The 22,745-nt window shown below is 43.8% G+C and overlaps 1 protein-coding gene across 2 annotated transcripts in view; it reads left to right on the top strand.

The window, feature by feature from the left end:
* Positions 1-6,319, top strand: part of MAML3 (mastermind like transcriptional coactivator 3) — a 159,557-nt gene extending 153,238 nt beyond the window's left edge. For both annotated transcript variants that reach the window (XM_063156967.1, XM_063156966.1), the window contains exon 5: positions 2,449-6,319. In XM_063156967.1, coding sequence (XP_063013037.1) covers positions 2,449-3,440 — 992 coding nt within the window. In that variant the 3' untranslated portion in view covers positions 3,441-6,319. The remainder of the gene's footprint in view (positions 1-2,448) is intronic.
* The last annotated feature ends 16,426 nt before the right edge of the window (positions 6,320-22,745 follow it).

Below are 22,745 nucleotides of genomic sequence, written 5' to 3'. Positions count from 1 at the left end.
TTTCTGCTCTCTTCAGTGAAAACTGCTTGCTTTTTCTTTTTTTTTCCCCTTTTTTTCCCCCCCTTTTTTTAAATGACATTTTTTTTGCCTCTTTAACATCCAGATGTCATGGATACATTCATAGATTTATCTTGTTGACCTCTACTCTTAGGAGTTTTTTTCCTGGTAGCATTTCTGAGTGTATCTTGGTTTTGCCCCTCCTTCATTCCCCACTTTATCTAATTCAACGAGCAGAGAATTTAAGAGAGGTCATCCTTATCCAGAGAAGGGACTGATAAATGTCAGGTGTGGGAAACACAGTAAAATATATGAGATGTAAATAGAAGGTTTTTTAAATGATCTCAAAAAAAGCACAAGTATTATTTTGATGTGCTCCTAGGTAACTGAAGGATGTAAGTGCACTTATTTTGGCTTAGGAAAAGAAGTTAATTCTGAGCTTTTTAGGTGAAAAGCATCTGCTGAAGTCTTCACTAACCATGATTTCTATATAGACATGAAATGAACACACACTTGTGCTGTATATTCATGGTAATACCATGTAGATGTAACAGAAAACAAGGGAGGCAGTTCTGGACATTCCACATTGCCATTCTGGTTCCCAGGATGTGAACAGGCAGCCACATCTTCTGCTGGCATATATCAGGGTTGCCTCTTCTAATCACATCCTCATTTTTATCTTTGGCACCATAAGTTCTGTATGGAATTACTTTTTTCCCCAATAATTCATTTCCAAAATCAAGAAGTGTGAGTGCACAGCCATCCACTGAGATGCATACATACAATCTCTCTGCATTCATGCTTCTTTGAAACACTGCCTTTGCATGTATTATTTAAAATAAAGAGAGAAGAGTTTAGGCTAATCTGACAGAGCAATGAGTTCATTTTCATAAATGAACTAACTTAAATAGTTTACCATTTCTTCCTTTTTAGTCACATGAATGTAATCCAGTGCAGTAGGTTATGTGTAAATGAGACCAGAAGGTGGCCTAAAACCTTGGCATCTGTTGCAACTCTCATTTAACTACTCCTTGTCTGATCTCCTGTCACTTATGCCATGTACAGTAGTTAACAAAAGTAGTATGTGAGCCTCTTGCTGTTAGTGACTCTTTTGGAGCTTTTCAACTGCCATTCTCAATTAAAAAATAGCTAAAGATGCATTAAGATTTTTACATTATCTGTATCTTAAGCACTTGCTCGAGTCATCATAAAGAGACTTTTTCTAATCATGAAAGGAGCTGATCTAAATTAAGAAAAATGGGAACCCCAGTGCCAATCATTAAGAAAGCAGTTTAATAGCCTGAATAAAGTAAAAGCTGCCACTACACATGGCCTGTTCCAGTGAGATCCAGATGGTCTCACTTCATGCTACAAAATGTTTCATTTCCAGCTGTGTGCTGGAGCTAAAAGCATCCACCAGAAGCTTGTGGTGCTGCAGAAAATGGAGTTGTAGCCATCCTCTGTTATATAATAGAATTACATGTAAAGAAATGGTGCTTCCTTTATCCACCTGTTTCTTATGGAAACCAAGCCAACATCAATAACAGGGACCAGTGTTCTGTTGTCTGCCACTGAGGGACAACCAATAGGAGCTGATTTAAGAACATTCAGATTCTGTTGTACGGTTCTGAACCCTTAAGCAATGATTTCATATTTACACCTGGCATTTAATAATTTGGGCCTGCAGAAGTTGTGTGCCTCAGACACTCTGAGCTTCACCTGCCAAGTGTTGTATTTAGTCAGTGACTCAAATCTGCAGAATCTGACTATTTAGTTAGTGACTCTGACTGGTGTATTTGGTAGTGACTCAAATCCACAATGGACCCATGGTGTAATCTGAGCTCCAGGTAACTGTCTTTATTTAAAGATAGTAAGTATAGAAGCATATTGGCTTCCCAGAAATCAATAGCTCTCCCCTACCCCTGAAAGTAAGACACAAGCATGGTTAAGTTATCTGTCATGGTGTGGAATTTAACAAGGCTAGGATCTTCTGGTTTCCCATCACTGGCCTAAGGTGAAGTAAAATGTGCTTATAGTATTGATTCACTAATACACTCTCCCTGCTTTAAATGTCCACAAAAACCCGATTTTTCTTCTTTCCATAGAATTAGTCAGTAGCTATGCTATAGAAAATCCATTCATTAATGCCTCCTGAGCTATTAAAAGAATTGATTGGCCTTCTGAGACTGACATTTCCATTTTCAAGGCTTAGTTTTGAACGACAATGGAGATATTTAAAGGAAAGCTTCAAATGGTAAAGTGAAGTTCAGCTGCCTCAAAGAAGACCAGTGGAAGTTTTTCCGTTTGCTTACTAGAAGCTGAATTAGGTGTAGCTGAAGAAGATAAGTGCTGCTGAGGATGCTCCTACAGATTGTCTCTTATGCAAAAGTGCGTTAATTAAGATTTGTAGGTCTGTGGGCTTTTCCTTACCTTCCTCCCTTTTTGGTGCAGGTTCACCCCAGGATATGGTGGCTGTGAGGAACCAGGTAGCCCTGCAGAGCATGAGAACATCCCGAATGATGGCCCAGAACGCGAGCATGATGGCCATGGGTGCCTCCCAGAGCTCCAGCACGCTGCTCACCACGGCAGGCCAGTCGGATATGGGAGTGACTCCTTACAGCAACGCCTCTGCCAGCCAGCCAGGAATGTACAGCATCAGCACGGGCATGAGCCAAATGTTGCAGCACCCAAACCAAAGCGGCATGAACCTGGCGCAGAGCACGGGCCAGGGAGCACGGCAGGCTGCCTCTGGACAAGCAGTGGGAATGGTTGGAAGTTTTGGCCAGAACATGCTGGTGAACTCTGCTCTTCCCCAGCATCAGCAGCAGATGAAAGGACCTGTGGGCCAGGGCTTGCCGAGGCCGCAAGCGCCACGACTTCAGAACCTGATGGGGCCTGTCCCTCAGGGAGCACAGAGCTGGCAGCAGCGAGGCCTGCACGGCGTACCTGGCAGGACTAGTGGCGACATGGGGCCCTTCAGCAACGGCCCCGCGTACGCCGTGCCAGCGGGGCAGCCGCGGGTGCCCAAGCAGCACTTCCCTCAGGGCCTCAGCCAGACTGTCATGGACTCGAGCGGCACCGTGAGGGCCGTGAACCCGGCCCTGGGGAGGCCACTGCTGCAGCCCCTGCCCGGGCAGCAGGCAGGCAGCCAGGCCAGGCCCGTGGGGATGCCAGCAATGAGCCAAGGGGTGCCTGCCATGCCGGGCTTCAGCCAGCCCCCAACGCAGCAAATGCCGGCTGGAACCTTTGCTCAGAGCAGCCAAGGCCCGGCCTATGAGAGGAATCCCACTCAGGACATATCTTACAACTACAGTAATGGAGGAGCAGGGGGGTCATTCTCCAGTTTAGCAGAGAGCACAGACCTTGTGGACTCCATTATCAAAAGCGGACCAGGGGATGAGTGGATTCAAGAACTTGATGAGTTGTTTGGAAACCCCCAGTGAATGGGATTGTATAGTCTGGAGCTTTGGTTATGTTTTGTTACGTTTGAACAAGCAAAGAGGAAGTCAGATGTTCTTCCCATCCCTGCATTGTTGGTTTTTGTGTTGGTTTGGGGTTATTTTGGGGTGTTTTTGTTTTTAACTGTGCAAACCGAGCTGATCTATAGCCAACTTTGGAAGATTCAGGGGACGATGAAAACATCAACATCCCAAAACTGTCACCAAGCAATCCTTGTTGCGTGGCAGTGCCCACTGTGCGTGTGCGTGTGTGTGTGTGTGTGTGTGTGTGTGTGTGTGTGTGTGTGTGTCAGAATGGAGAAACTGGAAAAGCCAGCTGATGTGTGTGGCTGGGAAGATTCCTTCTCCCCCCACTCAAAACAAGGCTTCATTGCACAGTGGTGAGGGGGGTCCTGGTATGTCCCATCTCTTCTGACTGTGCACATTGCAGCTTCCAGGGAAGCAGAGGGAAGAGCTGGGAGCAAAGCAGACACTCAGGGGTGATTGCACAGCCCTGGTCAGAAATGGGGCAAGCAGGTCTGGGGCAGCCATGGCCAGGCCGATGGGGCTGGCTGGGCTGTCCTGAGGAAATGCACAACACTCACATGGCAAACCTAAACAGTCACAGGGAGGTCACCGTTTTCACTGCACAGTGATAAACCCCACTGCAAGTGCAGAAGAACATAAATTTGGCAGTGTTGTGAGGGCAGATTGATTATGTGACTGCTGCTGGGGACAGCCCAGTGCTGGGTTAACTTAATGAGCTGCTTAGTCCCCTTGGGACTTGAAATAATGTTTCCCAAGCCAGAGCACTTGGCATGGCCCAGCTGTCTGGGCTGCTGAAGGTACCAAGGGGCATTAGAAGAGCTCCTCACTGGTGTCTCCCTCTGCTTCCTCCCCAGGGTGCTCTCAGTTCCCTCCCTTCCCCTCCTGCTCCTGCAGTGTGAAGCCAGCTGAGCTGGCTGCGCTTTGTTATCAGGCAAGCCACAGAGGGCCAGGCAGGGGAGGATAAAACAGGCATGAGAAAACACACAGGGAGGGTTTGGCACACAGGAAGACCTTCTCCTCCCCTCTTGAAAAGCCCAGGTTTGGCAGGTAGCACTACCCCACTGTGTCTGGGCTCTCGATGTGATACATTCAGTTTTAAACAGATGTTTGGTCTAATCTCTCTGGTTTGCTGGAATAAAATTCACTGCCGTATTTGAAGAACAGGAGTCAGTGAGGGACTACTGTAAAGAACATTCATGAGTGGGTAAAATAATTGATTTGCAAGCATGGGATCTGCCCCAATAAGGTTTTAGATAATAAGGATGTATCACTGTCTCCACTGTTTGGACCTGTGATGAAGTTGTTATAGATCTCACACAACACTGAAGTCACCAGCCATTCTGAGTGTGTACGGCAGGTTCCCAAACTGCAGTTGGAGGCTGTTTTCTGGAACCTATTACCTCTGTAGTGTTTTCAGCTGAGGGCTGCGTATCAGGTTATGTAGTTGTGCATATAAAAATGTTAACATGACCCACAGTCCAGAGCTGTAGCACCCTGTGGCCCAGTGCTGGCCTCTGAGAGCCATGAGCTGTGCTCTGCAGCAGTGTGCCAGTGCCAGTCCCAGTTCCCCAGCTCCTGGTCACCTCCCTTTGTGCTGTTCTCCCTGGCCACAGCAGTGCCAAGTGTTGAGCCCCTGAGTTCCAGGGAGGCTGAGGGCCTTGGCACTGGGCACTTTCATGTCCTGCCTTTCCCTGTGGAACACAGACAGGCATCACATTAAAGAGGGAGAGCAGATGAGTCTGATCTCCCCCTTGAGGCTCCCTTTTGAGCAATTTCCCTTGCTGGGCTTGCCTAGTGGGGGGAATCACCTGTTCTGAGTGCTGCGATGCAGCAGGACAAGCTGCATTTTTAATGTGCTAAAGGTGAGCCACCAATCCAACCTGCCCTGGCTGCTACATTTTTTAAAATGCCTTTTATCTCATCTCTTTTAGCTGACCCCTTTATAAAATACAGCACAAGGGCCAATCCCAGCTCCTGCTGAGGATGATGAGCATGATTAGCATGCCTGCTGCTTCTGTAGGAGCCAGGTTGGGCCCTGATTCAGTGGAAGGGAGCACCAGGAGAGTTTTTGGTTCATCCTGTGGGTCAGCATCTCCTGGGCAGACTGGAAGGGACAGGCAGACCCTGGGAGGAGCCCACCAGGGCTCACCTCCCAGCACAGAGGGGGAAAGGGGAACAGAAACACACACCCACCACACAGCCGCCAATGCAAGCCCGTGTGCACCGGGGAGATACAGGCCCTGGTGATGAATGGTGGTCAAGGCGAGTCTCTGTTGTCTTTGTAAAGCTTCCTCCAAATACTCCACACTGGCATCAAGTACTAGAGAACAGGTTTTATTAGATTCGGGTTGATTGGGGTTTTTTTTTTTCCTTTCTTACTATGGTGCTGATGTACATGTAATGTTTTAAAAGAAGTCACTTGTAAATATGTTTTTACAATTCTACAGATATCACTGGGTCTACTATCTGTAAAATATATACATATAAATATATATATATAAATATATATATATACTGTTTGTTTAAAATAGAGTATTTTTATTTCATTCCTTGACTCATCCTTACTGCAGTGGTATTGCACTTCAGATGACATCTAATTACTAATTTGTACTGTATCCCTGACAGCAACTTGCTCCATTTTATTCAGATTTTTCTAGTTTTCTGGTTTTACTTTGTACATTAAGCATTGCTTATTTCCTTTTGAGACCTGTACAGAGTCTGAAAACATAGAAAAACACCTGATGTTGCTTTTAAAGAAAAAGAAACAAAACAAAAAACAAAAGAAACAAAACAAAAAACCAACCAAACAAATAAAAGATGGTTATATGAGTCATATACCTGGTGTATATGGATCATGTCTTGCGCCTCAGTGAGCAATCTTGCATGGAGGGGAGGGAAGCTGCATGCAGGTGGGTCTGAATCAGCAAAAATAGGGAGTGGGGAGGTGCTTCCAGGGGGGAAACAAGGTGGAGACGAGGTGGGGAGGGAGAAGGGAAATGCGTAGCTGGACAGAAAAGTTGGAGAAAACAGGAAAACTGGAGAAGGATAAAGACACAGGCTTAGGGTAATTCCCTATCACCTACCACTGCAACAGTGTGAGAATTGTGTTGTCAGAAGCCTTTAGGAACGTGCACGTAGATCTGTTGGACATGTTGGACGTGTATTGCCTGTCCATACATAGGGAGAGGAGGTAAGGCGAGGGAGAGAAGAGAAGAGAAGAGAAGAGAAGAGAAGAGAAGAGAAGAGAAGAGAAGAGAAGAGAAGAGAAGAGAAGAGAAGAGAAGAGAAGAGAAGAGAAGAGAAGAGAAGAGAAGAGAAGAGAAGAGAAGAGAAGAGAAGAGAAGAGAAGAGAAGAGAAGAGAAGAGAAGAGAAGAGAAGGTAAAACATCAAAGCACTATAACAGGTAAGCTTGGAATAATTTCAGAGGCAAAGAAAGACCCATTTGAATCAGTAGATGGGCTTTGGACCTCCTCTAGTCTGTATTTTGGCTCTGTTACATAGTTTGGAGCAAAGCACGTGCCCACAAGGTGAGCATCAAAACTCTTCTCTCTCCTGGCCTGCAGCACATGCACATTCCAACTTGGGCTTCTGCTCTAACACCCAGCCCTCTGCCCTGAGGGCTGCCAGACCCATTGCATTCAATTATAATCACTTTTCACTGCCAGCCCTTGGCTCTCAGCCCAGCTGCAGACCACAGCCTGGAGCTGTTAACCTGCATCCAGTTGGGAACATCTTACCTTCCTTTCACAGACTGGACAGAACCATGGAAGTACTTGTACAGCATACCCCAAAAGGAAGCTAATTCTAAGAAAGAAAAGATTAATATGGTGGGGGAAAACAAAAAAAAAAAAAAAAAAGAAAAAAAGAAAAAAAAAAAAAGAGGATTGTAGACAGTTAAACACTCTAGTTATGTTTTCTAGTTATATTGCTTTGGAAATTTTACAGCTACCCATAACTTGGGAAGTTACCTTGGGAAAGAATAATTCAAAAGAGATACAAGTATTCTTACACAGTCACTGCAAGAGGCTCTTTATATGGTTTACAGATAGGGGTGGATGTAGGACTGCCCAAAATATCCAAAAGCATTCTTCAAAAGGACATCTCAAGAACAGACAGGAATCCTAATCCCCCCAGTTTGGTCATTATCCCAGGAACAGGACAGTGGGTGGAAGCACTGTGGCTTGACCCAGCTCTGTCATTTTGTATTATTATGGCAGTTTGTGCTAAGGGGGGTGTTTGTTTTGGGAAGAGAATCCTGTTTATGTTGTTAATAACCTGCTTTGCATTTATATAGCAGCTTTTATCCAAGGACTGGGAAGGAAGCTGTAGTGAAGTCAGCTTTCTGACCTCCCTGAGGGAAGAGTATAAAGTCACCTCCACTTGATTGATGGCAGGGTATGGAGGTCAGTTGTGTTATCCAGGACTAAGCAGTGCTTGTTAATTTTGTGGTTTGAACCTCTGTGTGTGTATTATAGAGCTTTCACTGTGTGCTGGATTAACTCCTGTAAATGTACCTGTGGGACACAGCTGAAACATTACTTCAAGGGAAAGTTATCATGATCTTTCATTTCTCACATGTGACAGCACCTGTGTTGCTGGCTAGCAGCTGTGATCTTCCCTGATTCAAGTGTCTGTCCATGAGCACGTGTTATTTCATATCATTTTGTTGACTTAAGTGGTGCTTCTTTGGATTTGCAGTGGAGATGGGACTGTAAGAAAGCCCCAAACAAAAAATTAATGGTTTGGAGCAGAGAGAAATGGAGAAGTTGTTTAGGAAGGAGAGGAATATAGACATGAGCTGGTTATCCTTTCCCCAGCCCACAGATTTCATGCTTTTAAAACATTAGTTGGGAAAGGGTTAATAATAACTGTCCCAAGTTTTACTCTATGAGAGCTCCCTGGTTTGGAGAGAGAAGGGAAAGCTGGTGGGGCTCTGTGAAATGCCATGGGGATTTCAGTGTCACTGAGTGTTCTTCTAGGAAGGCTGTGTTAATTAAAAGCAGGGGAAAAGATGTCTACAGTCAATTACTTCCTGATAATCCCAACATTTTAAAAAGTTATGTAAAACTTGTCAGTCCAAGATAAAAGCAGAAAGTATTTACCTTGATTGAAAAACATCCTGCAGTCCAGAGCCAGTCAGGAATATTGGGTAAAACTCCACACAGTTTTGTCTGCAGAATAAATTTGAAAGAACATTAGTCTGGAAAGGAAAAGAGCTGTGGGTGGGATTTTCAAGGAGAGTCATCTTTGGCCTTGTTTGGTGCCACCAAAGTTAATGCTAAAGTCATATCCAGTGGGAGTACTGTCAAGCCAGCACTAGGTACTCTTAAAATTTCTCATTTTTGAAATCTCTGATACAAGCTGTTTAAAATATTTTCCTGACATTTAAACTTAGGCATGGATCTGGATCCCAACTACATGGAAATAAACAGGACAAATAATCCTCAATCAAGTGGCTGTGCAGCACAGACAGGCAGGAATTCCAGTTCATTGATGTGATGTTAATCACTTATCTCCACACTTGCTGGTATGCAAGTTTTGGTGTCAGCATTACTGGGGCTGCCAGAGGAATTTGGATTACTCTGCTGAGGCGCAGACAGCACCTCATAGATTTTCTTATGGCAGGAACCATAACACATTTATCAGTTTTCCCACCAATACATTGTTTGTATATCTCTTTTCAGTGGTTCTGAATTAATTTCTTTTTAAGGAATTATGCAAACTTCTGTGTCTAATGAGTCATGTTATCTAACAAGTTGTCTAATGCATGGTATATCTTATTATTGTTATACACTACAACTACAGTTACAGCAGATGAGATTGTTTGAAATAAATATAAGTAATTTTGCACAGGGTAATGAGTAAGTAAAGATTTTCATAGCTTTTCTTCCCCCTGTATCAAGTAGTTCAATTCTAACAGGCTAAATTAAATATGACTGAGGTAGTTACAAAGCATGCTTGACTTGCCTTTGTATGCCTTTTTTTGTTTTCATCTTCAGGTAGCATTTATAGTTACTGAGCCAATACCTTTACTCTGAAAACATGGGACAAAGGAGGCTTTCAAAGAACATTACTCTCAAATATTTTATATGTTTAAAAAGCCTGTTGAGAAGCTGCTACCTGTGTCACATTGTATGATAATGCATATTAATTTACATGGCCTGGCCTAACAACCTGTAAAAAACCAATCATTGTCACCTTATTGATAGATAAATGTGAAGGAAAACTCTAAAAGAGCTGGTCATTTGAAAAGTTAAAAACACAAGAGCTAAACAATTTAAGGCCAGATGACATTGAAGATGTATTTTTTTTTTTTCTGACTTTATTCAGAAGATGCAAATTTCAAGATGGTGACACACATAAAATCCAGCAAAGATTGACATAAAAGGAGGCAGGAACAGAGGTTCTGAGGAGTGAAATCTCATATAATTCAGGACATTGGTGGTGTCTGAGCAGATGTAAGTCTGTCCTGTTTGTCCTGTTTTACTTTGCTTTTCAGCAATACATTACAAAGAACATGGGCCTGTGTGGCACTGGGTCATACTCAGCTTTAAATTTATCCGAACTATAAGACAAGTAAAAGTGGAAGAAAATATGCTTATTCCTTCAATTATTCCCTCTTTCTGCCCCCTAAATACCATTTGTAACACATGTCTGGTGTCTTTTCATATGTACTTTGTGTGGGGTTTCAGAGGAAGGACAAATAGCCCATTTCATCCAGTTCAGTTTAAGGTCTGGCTGTCCAGAGTCCCTGCTTTGTGGCAGTGTTACCAAACTGATCTCATTTGTCATCCCCATCCTCTGGGGATGAACTCCTGCATGATGGCAGCAGCAGAGCAAATTCAGAAGGATTAAATACAGTAGTAGACAGAGGTTTGGATTTTTCCCTGAACTGCAGCCTTGTGTCACCTCTATCAATATTGTGTATGAGACAGGAAAGAATTGGTTCATGATGTTCCATCCAGTACTGTCATGCTGCTCTCAGGCAGGTGTGCAAGGCATGGATGTCATCTCCTTGAGAAAAATAACCCAAGCAGCTGATGTTGTGAGTGCCATATTTACATGGACACATTTTAAAAAGAATAAAACCTCTCCAGAGCCCTTCCACCACGCTCCTCCATCTCTCTCTCCAGCCAGGAAAGCCCCACTCACGTGCACTCTCCCCGATGGATGCCAGCTCAGCTTCCAGAGCACTTGTACAGGAAACTTTGCCTGCTCCTGAGCAGGGGAGGGATGCCCTGGATGGGGTCTCGTGTTGCTTGGCAACCTTTTTCCCTCTCCTCCAACACGGTTCTCCCTCGCACTGTCTGCTGGTGCAGGCACAACAAAAGGCAGCAATGTCACTGAAGCAGTTGTTCCTGTCGCTGTTTGCTTGTTATTTATGGTTACTGTCATGAAAGGATTTGTAAACATTTCTGCACTTCCTTCCCCGGTCAAAGCAGATATCATTTTGTGCTTCTGTAGCATGCCTACATAATTAATGGATGGTCACTGCATTCCAGTGTATGCCACATACAGTTTTATTGGTGGTTTTTTAAAGTGGTTCCTGGCTCTGAGTGCTTCTATTTTTCAGCCCAAAATTGAGACATACAAGGTTTTACATTCAGAAGTGAAAAAACCCAGTGTAAGCAAGTCTGCCTTAACCACCTCAATTTGTGGTTCTCATGTCTAGGTGCACATATGCCCAAAAAAAGGCTGCTCTGAATGACTTTCTGTCCCCTTCAGGAGTCTAACACTGAGATTGCAGAACAAAAACGCTTCCATGAGCAGAGATTAAGCTGCCAGGGTGTTTCTGTTTGCCATTTCCTCCTCCACACTCACCACTTCCAGCTCAGTCTCTCTGGTTTGCATTTGTGGGTGCCCCAAAGAAGACACACAGATTCCCTTGTCCCTTTTCCCCGAACGAGAAGAAAGCCAGACTCCAAGTGTTTTCTGAGCTTGCAGTGAAAATGCTGCTGAGGCCTTTCTTTACTGAACAAACGGTAGTCACTCAGGACAGACCTGGAGAGCTTCACGCCTGCTCTGGCCAGTTACACACTGCCCGGTTTTCAGCCCTAGATAGGATTTATTCCCTTTGTGACTGCCGAGCTTGTGACAAGGCCTGGAAGGCAAGGGAAAAGTTCGTTTTCTGTTTTATGGATGCTTTGCAGGGCCTCAGACGCACATCTGCCATTGTCCTCTGCTACACCACTTAGACAGTATATTTAGTTATTGTTTGTATATTTATAAACAATTGGAATGCAGAGATGCTTTCTGACCACAGCTCTGCAGCACATTGCCTGTACAACATCCACCCACTTATCTTCATACTGAGTAGAGACAGCTGCAAATCACAGCCTAAAGCAGTTAGGGGGTGATCCTGAATCCATTTAAAGATCCAATCTTCCCACAACCAGCCTTATTGAGGACAGCCTTTTTGAAATGGCTTTATGGAATTAAGACCTTTGAAAGGCCTTGAAATTAAGTCCTTTACAGAAATTAAGGCTTAGTTCTGAGGCACTACATGCCTACAAGGAAGGGACATCTTGCATTTCAGGAGTTTTGCAAATCAGGAGTTTTGTGAAACTCTGAAAAGAGATTTGAAGAGTGCTTTGAAATCCTTGAATGAGCACAGCCTGGCCAGGGGTAGTTTTCAGTCCTATTCATCTTGAAAATCCCTCTGTGTTTTCTGGTGGAAACAGAATTGGAGCAGTCTCAGTTCAATTCATAACCTGGTAAGTCTCATGTGGAGGCTCTCAGGAAATAAACCAGGTAACAAGGGAGTGCAATTTCCCTGTCTTCACCTTGGTCCCTGTCTGAATCAGCCAACATATTGTGCTGACTGACTTGCCTTTCTCAACTCAAAGAGACATGATATTGCAGAGTACAGAAAACTGCTGATAAATCATCAGATTTTAGGGTAAAAGCCATTCCAGTTGCAGAAAGGCCTTATTACTCTTTGAACAAGCCAAATGTTTCTTGATATAGTTAATTTAGCCAGCTCTGAAACAGGGAATGCAGAAATAGGTGGCATTGAGTTGAGATATTTATTTTTAGGTAATGCTTTTTGTTCCCTTTCTCAGCATAAGAACTACTTTCATCTTCTTTAGAGGCAGAGTTGGAGGTATCTTCCACTGAGCTCTGGGGCCTCTGAGATGAGGGTGCAGCACTTTTCCCTGCTGTACACAGCAATCATATTTCCTTCCATTCCACTCTCTCTCCTGACAGAAAAAAGCCCCTCATCTTGCAAAATCCATTAGGTATTTTCCTGAGGAGTAAGAGGATGCATGTGGAAAACTGCATTATTATTATTATGTGTTGTATCAATATGAAACAGAGTGTCCCATTTCTGCCTGTGCCTAGCCAGACTTACACATTTCACAGTCCTGGACCTCAGTGGCCTGGTTCTTGTCTGTGCAATCAGTAACATGTGTAAACTCCTGTCCTTGCTCCCCTCTGCTTATTGCTGCTTCCATGGCACTTCAGACATGACAACACTTTATTTGTCAATGTCTCTTTCAGGAAGGACCAAGCAAAAAAGAACCAAAAGTGTGTCAATGGCAAATTTACATGCTGCTCTCCAAATACGTGACAGACCCCATAAAGATATGTAACCCATTGTTCCCCCAGGGAAGAACCAAGGCTCACCTTTTGGTCCATTTTCTCTGATAGGTACTGTTCCTTTAGGAAGCCTTGCTGAGGTAATCTAAAAGAAAAATGACTGGAAAAAATAAATGGAGCAATAAATACATCAATTGGTGGGGGAATGCCTATCTGACAGAATCGGGAGATGCAGATAGGGAAGTAGCATTTTCTATTAACTATCTTAACTTTCAAGTGCATCAACATCTAAATTGTGCTTAGTTGCCCTGGTGGATAGAGCATGGGTGCATTGCAATCCATGGGCATGACTGAATAAGCAGTGTTATGAAACATGTGTAACCTGAAATTAGCACAGTGTGACCATGAATATCAGAGAATATCAGAATGTACTTCAGGTTGTACAGTTTCAGCATTATACATGATTTAGGAATGTTCAAAAGGAAACAAAAGCATTTCAGATAATTTTGGAAATGTGTCCATTTGAAATTTCTTATGGTCATTGCTGTGATGTTACTTCTTAATTAAAATTTAAATTTTTTGGCATTTGCTAGTGCTGGCGGTTAGGTTTCTTCAAGGAATTTTCTTCCCATTTGTTGTCATGGAAACGGCAAATGGATGTCGATTAAGAGACAACACCTTGGCACACCCTTCAGATTGGCTTGGGGAAAGCAGTGTGGTTTTGGCAGATTCTTAGCTGGAGGTGCTCCAGTCTTTGCCTGGCTTGGAGAGGCGATGGTTGAGGTGTTTGTTAGCATCCCATGAACTCTCTCCCCTTGGTCAACCCCCAAGCCCTCAGCCCTGGAAACATCAGTAACCACTCACTATAGCTATAACTACTCACTCTTCATATATACACACATATGTATGTGTGTGTATATATATGTGTATATATATTCTAGTGAAGAACTGTCATTCCTCTCCCCATATCTTTGCCTGAAAACCCTGCAGTTTCAAGGTTATAATAATTTGGAGGGAGGGGGTCATCTTTTCCATTACAGGAAGGTTCCCACTCTCCTTGGCAGACAGCTGTCTTTTAAAACAAGGACAGCTAGCTCAGCATTATTTGAAGATTTTAGTTCAGATTTTACCTGTCACTTTAAATCCCACATTTCCCTGAAGGAGAGCAGGGAGGGCACAATTCTTTAATGGGCAACTAATATAAACCAAAAGGTTAATATTACAAACATTTGTCTATTTTGAAATTAAACCAATAATTCTGCATGGAGAAAAATATTTTAATGGACTTTAAAATGCAAAAATTTAGTTTAAAAATTAATTTTAAAATGGGCATTCTTGAAATAGTTTTACTGCTAAAAGCACACTAGTGAAAGTATTAACAACAGTGCTAAAAACAGGTATTAATCATATTTCTTAGTCAAATCTATGCTTTTTGTATTTTTGACTTTGTTCTATTAATTATATAAAAATATCAAGGATGTAGTATTTATGAAAAAGTGTGTCTTTCCAGATTATAAACTTTGAATAAGGTAACTGGATAAATTTTGGTTTATCAACCAAAATGTCGTGGTATCAACACAAGTCACGAATTCATGTCAGATCCATTTTCTTTTAAACTTCATGAACAACTTCTCTGTAAAGGTTTAATTCTGTTCCTTTCTTATGTTCAATACTCATTCTTTTGAGACCACCTGCCTTTTAAACAGAAATGGACAAGTTAGCATTTTTGGACAGCAGATGTGCTGTTGAATATGTGATGTACTGGAAAAATCCATACATTGATTATTGTATTTTGCATAGTTGGCAAGGCATTGAATCTGAGACAGCAAATAAATGAATACACTCCATTGCTTTCCCTCTTTCTCTTGCCTGTGGTTGCACATTTCAACAATGAAGCGAGGCAAAAATTTGAGTTAAAAAAAATACACGTCTAAAGGAAAAACAAGGTAGTCAACTATAATCCAAATGAAACCATTACCTGATACAACCTGGAATGTTATCATTAGGGTGTGGAGCTGACCCTGCTAGGAGAGCACCAGAATCCCTGCCTTTGGTTGTAAGGCCTTTGATGCCCACACAGCAGCACCACTCTCTACCTGAAACCAACAATCTCATCCCCTCAGGGCTCTGATGTGGGGCATAAATTGCCACGGTTGTAGTTTATATATTAGCATCATTATTATACAGTGATAAGAGAAGACGGCCACTTGGCCTGTTGCCTCCCATTTAAAAGTGTTTATAATGCACAGAGAGGCTCCTTGTTTGATGCTAATGGACAGCATCTCTTTCTGCTAACTGAAATATCCATTTTGGCACCAGAGTAAGTACTTCCCATTGCTCTTTCCAGGCACAGGTTTTATTTCCTTGCTAATCTGAAGAACTACTCTTGAATCAAGTGAGGCAGTCCAAGCAAATCCTGAGTGCTTCTGCCAGAGCTGCTTCTTTTTATTCCATCCAGAAGGAGGTCTCAGGTTCACTGGCATCATTGATATTCACTGGTTCAACTGAAGGGACAGGGCTCGTGCTTTCTAAAAATCAGCTTGTCCTCCAATGCCCTCTGGTGACAGGAACTAATTAGATGCTGCTGCTTTTACTGACTCCAACTGCAAAACACTCAGGTAATTTTATTCCTATTAAATATTTCAGGCAAATACTGAGATTTAGTGCAACCAAAACCACTAGTTTGAATAAAACTCTCCTCTTGTAATTGCTATGTCTCTTCCTAGGAGTTGAAAAACAAGCACCCTCCAGACACACCATAACTTAGGGAATCTCCAAAGCTTATTAGGCTGAGCCCTTAAATACTCTAGTCCTGTTTTTTCCTGTAGCCTGACTTTACTGCTGCACCATTGTGATATTAAGGAAGCAGGTAACAACACTGAAATGCACAGTAACTGGTTGGTGAAAAAAATATTGAAAATAAGCAGGTCAGATTTTCATTTTATGAGCCTGGTGACCTTCTGAGTGTATCTTTTTAAATTGTTTCTTCTATTATTTGCAGTCTCTGTTCTTCAAAAACAAACCCCATAGGAATAGCACATGCTTTAAAAACAAAATGCTCCAAGAATGCTGCCATGGACTGAAAGCCTACAGCTTAGTTATAACCTATGATAAAGAGAGTTTGTAATTAAAACTACCAGCAGGGCCTTGATTACTGAGGGCGACGTGGGTTCTGGTATAATTTAATAAGGTCCTTGGGCATGCACATCTGCAACCCTTAGTTACTGTCTCCAGCAGCCAGCAAACCTAAAGTTTATTTGTAAAAGCAAATATCTTTTTCCATTCGTCAATCAGTGGAATCCTTCCCATTGTTTCCTTTATCTCCCAGTGCTGGTTTTATCTACCAGCAGACCCACAGCTGGTTTGTAAAGACAAATCTGCCATTCCTCTCAGCCAGGGTTTGCAATATCCCATATTTGTGCAGTGGCCTTTCTAGCACAACTCTTACCTCCATGTCCCAGAACAGCTCCTTCCATGCCAAGAGAGCTCTCCTCCTGCTCCAGGGGTTATCAAGCCATTGCCTTGCATTTTGTGCATTAAATAGCCTTTTCCTGTAGCCATGCATCTGTCTAGCACTGGAACTTCAGAAATAAAGACAAGAATTAGGCATTTTATGAGCTTTTTGGAGGAAGGAGATCCACCTTAAAATTGAGCTGGGCATAAATAAGGAGCATGATATAAACCTGTGCAGATTACCTCACCTCTGAGCAATGGAAGTCAATCTTTTGGAAAAGACGGGTGCCTGTTTATTAGAAGCAATTACAAGCAATGGTCATAATCCTTTTAGGATATACATGGAGAATGACTCAAATCATTTGATGAGGTGCACTGCTGGTTTTCCCTGATGCACTGGCCCAGCAGAATTACTAAACTCTCAGAACAGGAGGGTATTAGGGCAGCATTTGGGTGAGCTCATGGTGGCAGGCAATTAATGTGTTGGGGCAGACCAAGGTGAAACTGGCAGCATGGGAAAGCTCACAGAGGTTGGATCTCCCTCAGTGGACATCTCCCTCTATGCCATCCTTCTTTTCTCTTTTGGTAGGCCTGCAGAAAAAGCTGGGAGCTGCTAATATTCTAGCAATACTTCAAATTACATGGCTGAGAAGCTCAATGCTTTACAGATATTAATTTATCTTCAAAGTAGGTATGTGAATGAGATCCCACATTTTCACATCTACAGCACATATGAGGCATGGACAGAGAGAGAATAATAGTTTTCCAGTCAGTGAGAAGCATGTCAAGCTCAAGACTTTGTTCAGGCTTGCAGGAGGGTTAAGCTCAGGCTTAACAGAAACGCGAGAAGTGATTTACTTCTGCACAAGTAGGCATCAATGGCAGTTAAGCAGACCTGAATCAGGGCAAAATGTTATGGAAAGCATTGCCTGAAATGCCCTGTAGCTGGCTCTCCAGGGCTCTGTCACACAGCCTAGAATATATCCTTCATCAAAGGAGCATTTTGTCTGCCCTCAGGTCCAGTGATAGCACCAACCTGGCATTTCAGAGGAACACAGAATTTGCCATCTACATTTTTAATTAGAGTTAACCCAAATTTTGAGTTATTTTGAGCACTGTCTCTGTGCAGGTGGATGTGTGGATGTCCTAGCTAACAAGATAGGGGTACTCTAAGCAGAGGACTTATTTTAATGTCTTTTCTTTGCAAGATTCTGTGTGCAGACTGCTCGGAATGCAGCCCTTCTGTCAGCACTAGATGTGTACATATAAAGTGCCATGCTGGCAGCAGCATCTGGGAGCATGCCTGTTAGGAACAAAGCAGGAGTGCTCTCAGCAGGAAGCATGCACAGCTGCTTCACAGCAGTGCCTTCAATTCTCTGCTGTGGCAGGACACAGCTGACCTAACATTAACTGTGGGTTTGCACAGGGTCAGGACAGCCCCAACAGTGTCAAAACAAGGCGGGAATATTGAAGGAGAAACCTGGCAGGGAAAATTCTACCCAAGATGGATTGGGTGAGGTGACTAATCATTTTGAAGATCAGTGAAAAGGAAGGGAAATAAGTAGAGATAAATAGCCTAAGACTGCACACTTGGATGCTGTGAAACTTAAAATTAGGTAGTGGCACAACTGAGTATACAACTTTTATCTATCATTAGCTGTCCTTAAAAGGATAGGGTTATGAAAATTTGATTTTCTGTAGGAATAGATGTTTGGGATGTTTCGTGCACACACTTATGTCACATTACTTACATCAATAAGAGATGCAACTACTAAGTGTCCCCATCTGCTTCTCAGCTGAAACAAAGTATTAAAAATCTCTGTGGTAGAGATAAGAGCTTAAAAGTGTAGTATTCGGATGCTTGTGAACATGTACAGATTAACACAATCTAGTCAGACAAGATTCTGTCGCCCCCATCAGATCTTGACTGAGTTTGCCTTTATGCATTACACATACATCCTCAGGAAGGAGAAATCTTACTTCTCTCTCCTCTCTCTTTTTCTCCACTGCCCTCTCAAACACCTGTGCATTGCATTGTTTATTTTTACAACTGGTCCATGCAGTGGCATGCCAAGGATGAGAAAAGCTCCCTGCACCTGTATCCTCATGGCCTCTGCATTGTGACACATCTTCTGAGAAACAGCAGGACATTCAGGGCAAGGAGAGATTTTGTTGGGGCTGCAGGCCAATCACATGTGCTGGCACCTTCAAAGGAGCATCAGCCTGTCTCTCCATTCTCATTGCCTGGTCCCAGAAGTACAAATCGTTCCCAGAAATGATAATTGGTACCAGTTACTGAATCATGTTTTAATGGAAAGCTACAATTAACTCTGCACATCCCTCAGAGAGACCAGATTGCAAAACTGCAAGCAGACAGGAACTCGTCTTGCTGTTAACAAGTGTTAAAGTTTCTAATTGAAATTTAGTCATGCTTTTTACAGTAGGTCAGTCCAGCATTATTTGTGTGGATCAGCTTGGCTTCCTTTCAATGCTTACACAATTGAAATCAAAACCTCCGAGTAGCACAGGGGGGGTCATAGATGAATGAGGTGATAAAAAAACCACACAGCTCTGTGCAGCACACACATGCTAACAAAGGCTTTACAGGAAAACTTCTCATTTATCACAGCTTCTGAAATGAGATCCTTCCAGCAGACAGATCTAGCAGACTTTCAGCTTTAAGTCTTCAGTCAGTGCTGAAAATTAATCTTCACTTTCAGATGGGCAAATAAATATTGGCCAGGGCGTTGTAGAAACAAACAAACAACAAGGTCCAAGAGTCTCTTTGGCCTTTTTCCTTTACCAGGAAATTCTTCTGAATTCCTCAGGGATTATTCCCTGAAATGCTGGGATTAAACTCTAGCACACTGGGTCTGGAGCTGTGCTGCAGCCCTCTAAGCAACTCAGGCCTTAGCCTCTCCAGCCACAAGTGGGACTGGCAGTGACCTGAAGGACTCCTGCCAGCTTTCACTGCACCACTGTCCAGAGGCTTGCAAAGGCTGCAAGACTGCTCAGGCTTGCAAATGGCACATCACTGGAAAAGTAATGCAATGTTATTCTGAGAGAGAAAATACCAAATATCAAACCCCTACACAGAGAAATTACATGACAAACCACTATGTGGAGCCAGCCACTAATTATTTGGCAGATGAGAAAACTGGATTCAAACTAGTTGTCACTTGAATTTCAGGTGCCTGTGCTACCCCACAGGCTTTTGCTTTACTTCTCTCAGAAGCCTAGATGTGATACAATTTGCTGTAAATCTGAACACCAGCCTAGAGGTGCCTCTGCAGTCTGCCAAGTCTAAAGTGATGTGACCCCTAAACACTGCAGCCTGCTAAGAGTTTGCTAGGGATGGCTCCCAAGGTGGTCACATTGGTTCAACAAAACTGGTGGCAGATGATGGCCAACATGATTGTTTTCCACTCCACAATAGTGCACTCTCCTGCAGCAGCCTGGCTCTGGGCATTGGGCGGGTGGGCTTTTCTTAGTTTGATGTTAAACTTTCCCCCATTTCTTAATATCCAACATGAAATGCTAAAACAGTGTGTTTACCATCATTTTCTTTTGGGGTTGCTCTTCTGTTCTTAGAGCTGCATTTGAAGTTAATGCAAATTACTCTTTGAGATGCTGTGTAATGCTAAGAACTCTTGACAACCAGCAGTGGATATTTGCTGGACACTTTAATAGCTTCAGCCCAAGCCTGTTAGTTCTCCTGCTGCAGCAGGATAACATGCCTAGTGCCATCACTGCTGCAAAAACATGTTATTTAATGTGGGAGGAAGTTGGGTGCCATGGAGAGGGAAGCTCAGAAGCTCTCACCACTGTCACCCTTGTATGCAGTGGAGAGTAGGAAATAAAATAAGCAAGGCCTGAGGCTGTATGTGGAATGGTCAGAGCAGAAGGCAGCACTGTAATCACAGAGCAAGGCATGGAGCCTCTGAAGAAAGAGTATGTGGTCATGCAGCTAAAGGCAGGAGAAGAACTTGTGCACAGAGCTGGGCACCTTGCACCTGGAGGGGATTTCCTGTATTTGGAGAACCTGTAACTTCAGCATTTTTACTCTCCAATTTTGGCCAAAAGATCTGCTTTTAGTCTGAGCGCTGCTGGCTCATATCTCCACGAGTACTCACCACATTACTGTGTTTAAAGGTCTGTTGGTCTGCACTTTGTGTAAGTCACAGCATGTCCTCTTCCTTGCTTTCTGCTGTATTCCCTGAACTCCTGTTATCTTCCAGTAAAAGGGATACCCACTTCAGCTCCAGCCCCACAGCCTCATCTCTTTTCTGACCACTAGGAATGCTCATAGCTTAAGCACATCACCTTTGATAATTCAAACACTGTGTATGTGCTGATTATGAATTAGTCTCTTCAGGGACTCACAGTTTCTGAAACAAAACAGGTACTTTGCATAGGGGTTCCTATTGTGCTCAATATTTACTCTTTCCTTTTCAGAGGGTTGAGGTCAGAATTGTTTCAAGTATGTGGGCTTTAAACCACAAATCTTCTCTCCTAAACAGCAAAACGGACTGTTCTTCAGTGGAATAACCACCTATGAAACAGAGGCAAGACCTTCTGTTCTGCTCAAGCTTTCTGTAAAAATCAAATCCTCCCCAAAGCTCTCAAGATTAATAAGTTCTCATATCAATTAGGTCAAATACTAACCTCATTATTCTAGTTCAAAGATTTCCAGACTCTCTTTCTCCAGACATATCTAATTATTTTGCTTTGTTAAGTCATAGCTGTCCCGTTTTCCCGGTGGGATGCATTCCCTGCCTTCAGCAGCACTGCCTGGCAGCATGTGGCTGACTCAGCCCAGACTTAGTGAGACCTTCAGGTGGGAAAGGACCTCTGGAGTTCCCCACTGCAGCCTGCTGCTTACAGAGGGGCAGCTCTGAGGGCAGCTCAGGCTGCCTGGGGTTTTAATGGGTCGGTCTTAAAATGGATGGAGACTGCAGAACCTCTCTGGACAATCTGCTGCACTGCTTGGCTGCTCTCACAGCAAGCAGATTTCCCTGTATGCCATGTCTGAGGTCATGTTTTCAGTCACTGAAAGCCCATTGTCTTTTGTCCTTCTTGTGGAGCACTGTGACAAGCCTGTTTGCATGGCAGCCCTGCTGTAAGTGCTGGTGGGCTGCTGCTGGGTCCCCCTGACGCTGTTTCTTCTCCATGCTGAAGGAGCCTCATTCCATCAGAGAGCCCTGACTGTCTAGGTCACCTCCAGTAGGATGGAGACCCTTCCTGCGCTCCCAAGACAGCTGTCTGGAAGACCTAGAAACACTCTGCCCTTCCTTTAAGGTATGCCTGCATATTGTCAAGCTGTGGTGCAGAGGAAGGCCCCTGCAGTAGACTGAGACATGGTGGTGAAGAGCTCCAAAATTGCACCCTCTGCTTGGGGCTGTCGCCCTTCCTGCAGCCCTGAGATCCAAGAGTGTGATTCTGTGTGTTTTGTGAATTAAATCCTTCAGCACCACGGGGGTTCAGCACAAACTGCTGCTTGTCCAACTGGATTTCCTTCCACAATGGGGTAACCCACCTAGCTGTTCTAGGAAAGCCAGTAGATGTAACTCTTTTGGCCTTCAGCAAAGCTTTTGATACAGCCTGTCACATACTTCTGGACAAAATGTCCAGCACACAGCTGGATAACAGTGTTATGGGATGGGCGAGCAGCTGGCTTACGGGGCAGGAACAAAGGATTACAGGGAATGGGGTGACATAGGAATGGTGTCCAGTCACTAGTGGGGTTCTGCTGGCTCCATCCTTGGCCCTGTGCTCTTCAACATCTTTGTTAATGACCTGGATGCAGGACTCAAAGGAATGCTAAGTAAGTTTGCTGATGATAGTAAACTGGGAGGAGTTGTCAGCTCCCTTGAGGTCAGAGAAGCCCTCCAGAGGCCTCAACAAATCAGAGAGATGAGCAATCATCAGTTGTAGACAGTTCAGCAGGTGAAGGGCCAGATTCTGCCCCTGGGATGGGCCAACCCTGGGTGTAGGGAGAGACTGGGCAATGAGAGGCTGGAGAGCAGCGCTGTGCAAAGGGCCCTGCGCTCCTGGCCCATGGAAAGCTGAAGGTGAGTCAGCAGTGCCCTGGCAGCCAGGAGGGCACTGTGTCCTGGGGGGCATCGGCACAGCATGGCCAGCTGGGCAAGGGATGGATTGTCCTGCTCTGCTCTGCACTGGGGCCTCACCCTGAGGGCTGGGGGCACTTTGGGCTGCCCCAATATAAAACAGACATGGAGCCATTAGAGAGGGTCCAAAGGAAGCCACGA

This window comes from Melospiza melodia, chromosome 5, assembly GCF_035770615.1.
Source record: "Melospiza melodia melodia isolate bMelMel2 chromosome 5, bMelMel2.pri, whole genome shotgun sequence".
In the NCBI taxonomy this organism is placed as follows: domain Eukaryota; kingdom Metazoa; phylum Chordata; class Aves; order Passeriformes; family Passerellidae; genus Melospiza; species Melospiza melodia.
This window is presented reverse-complemented; position numbering and strand designations above follow the sequence as displayed.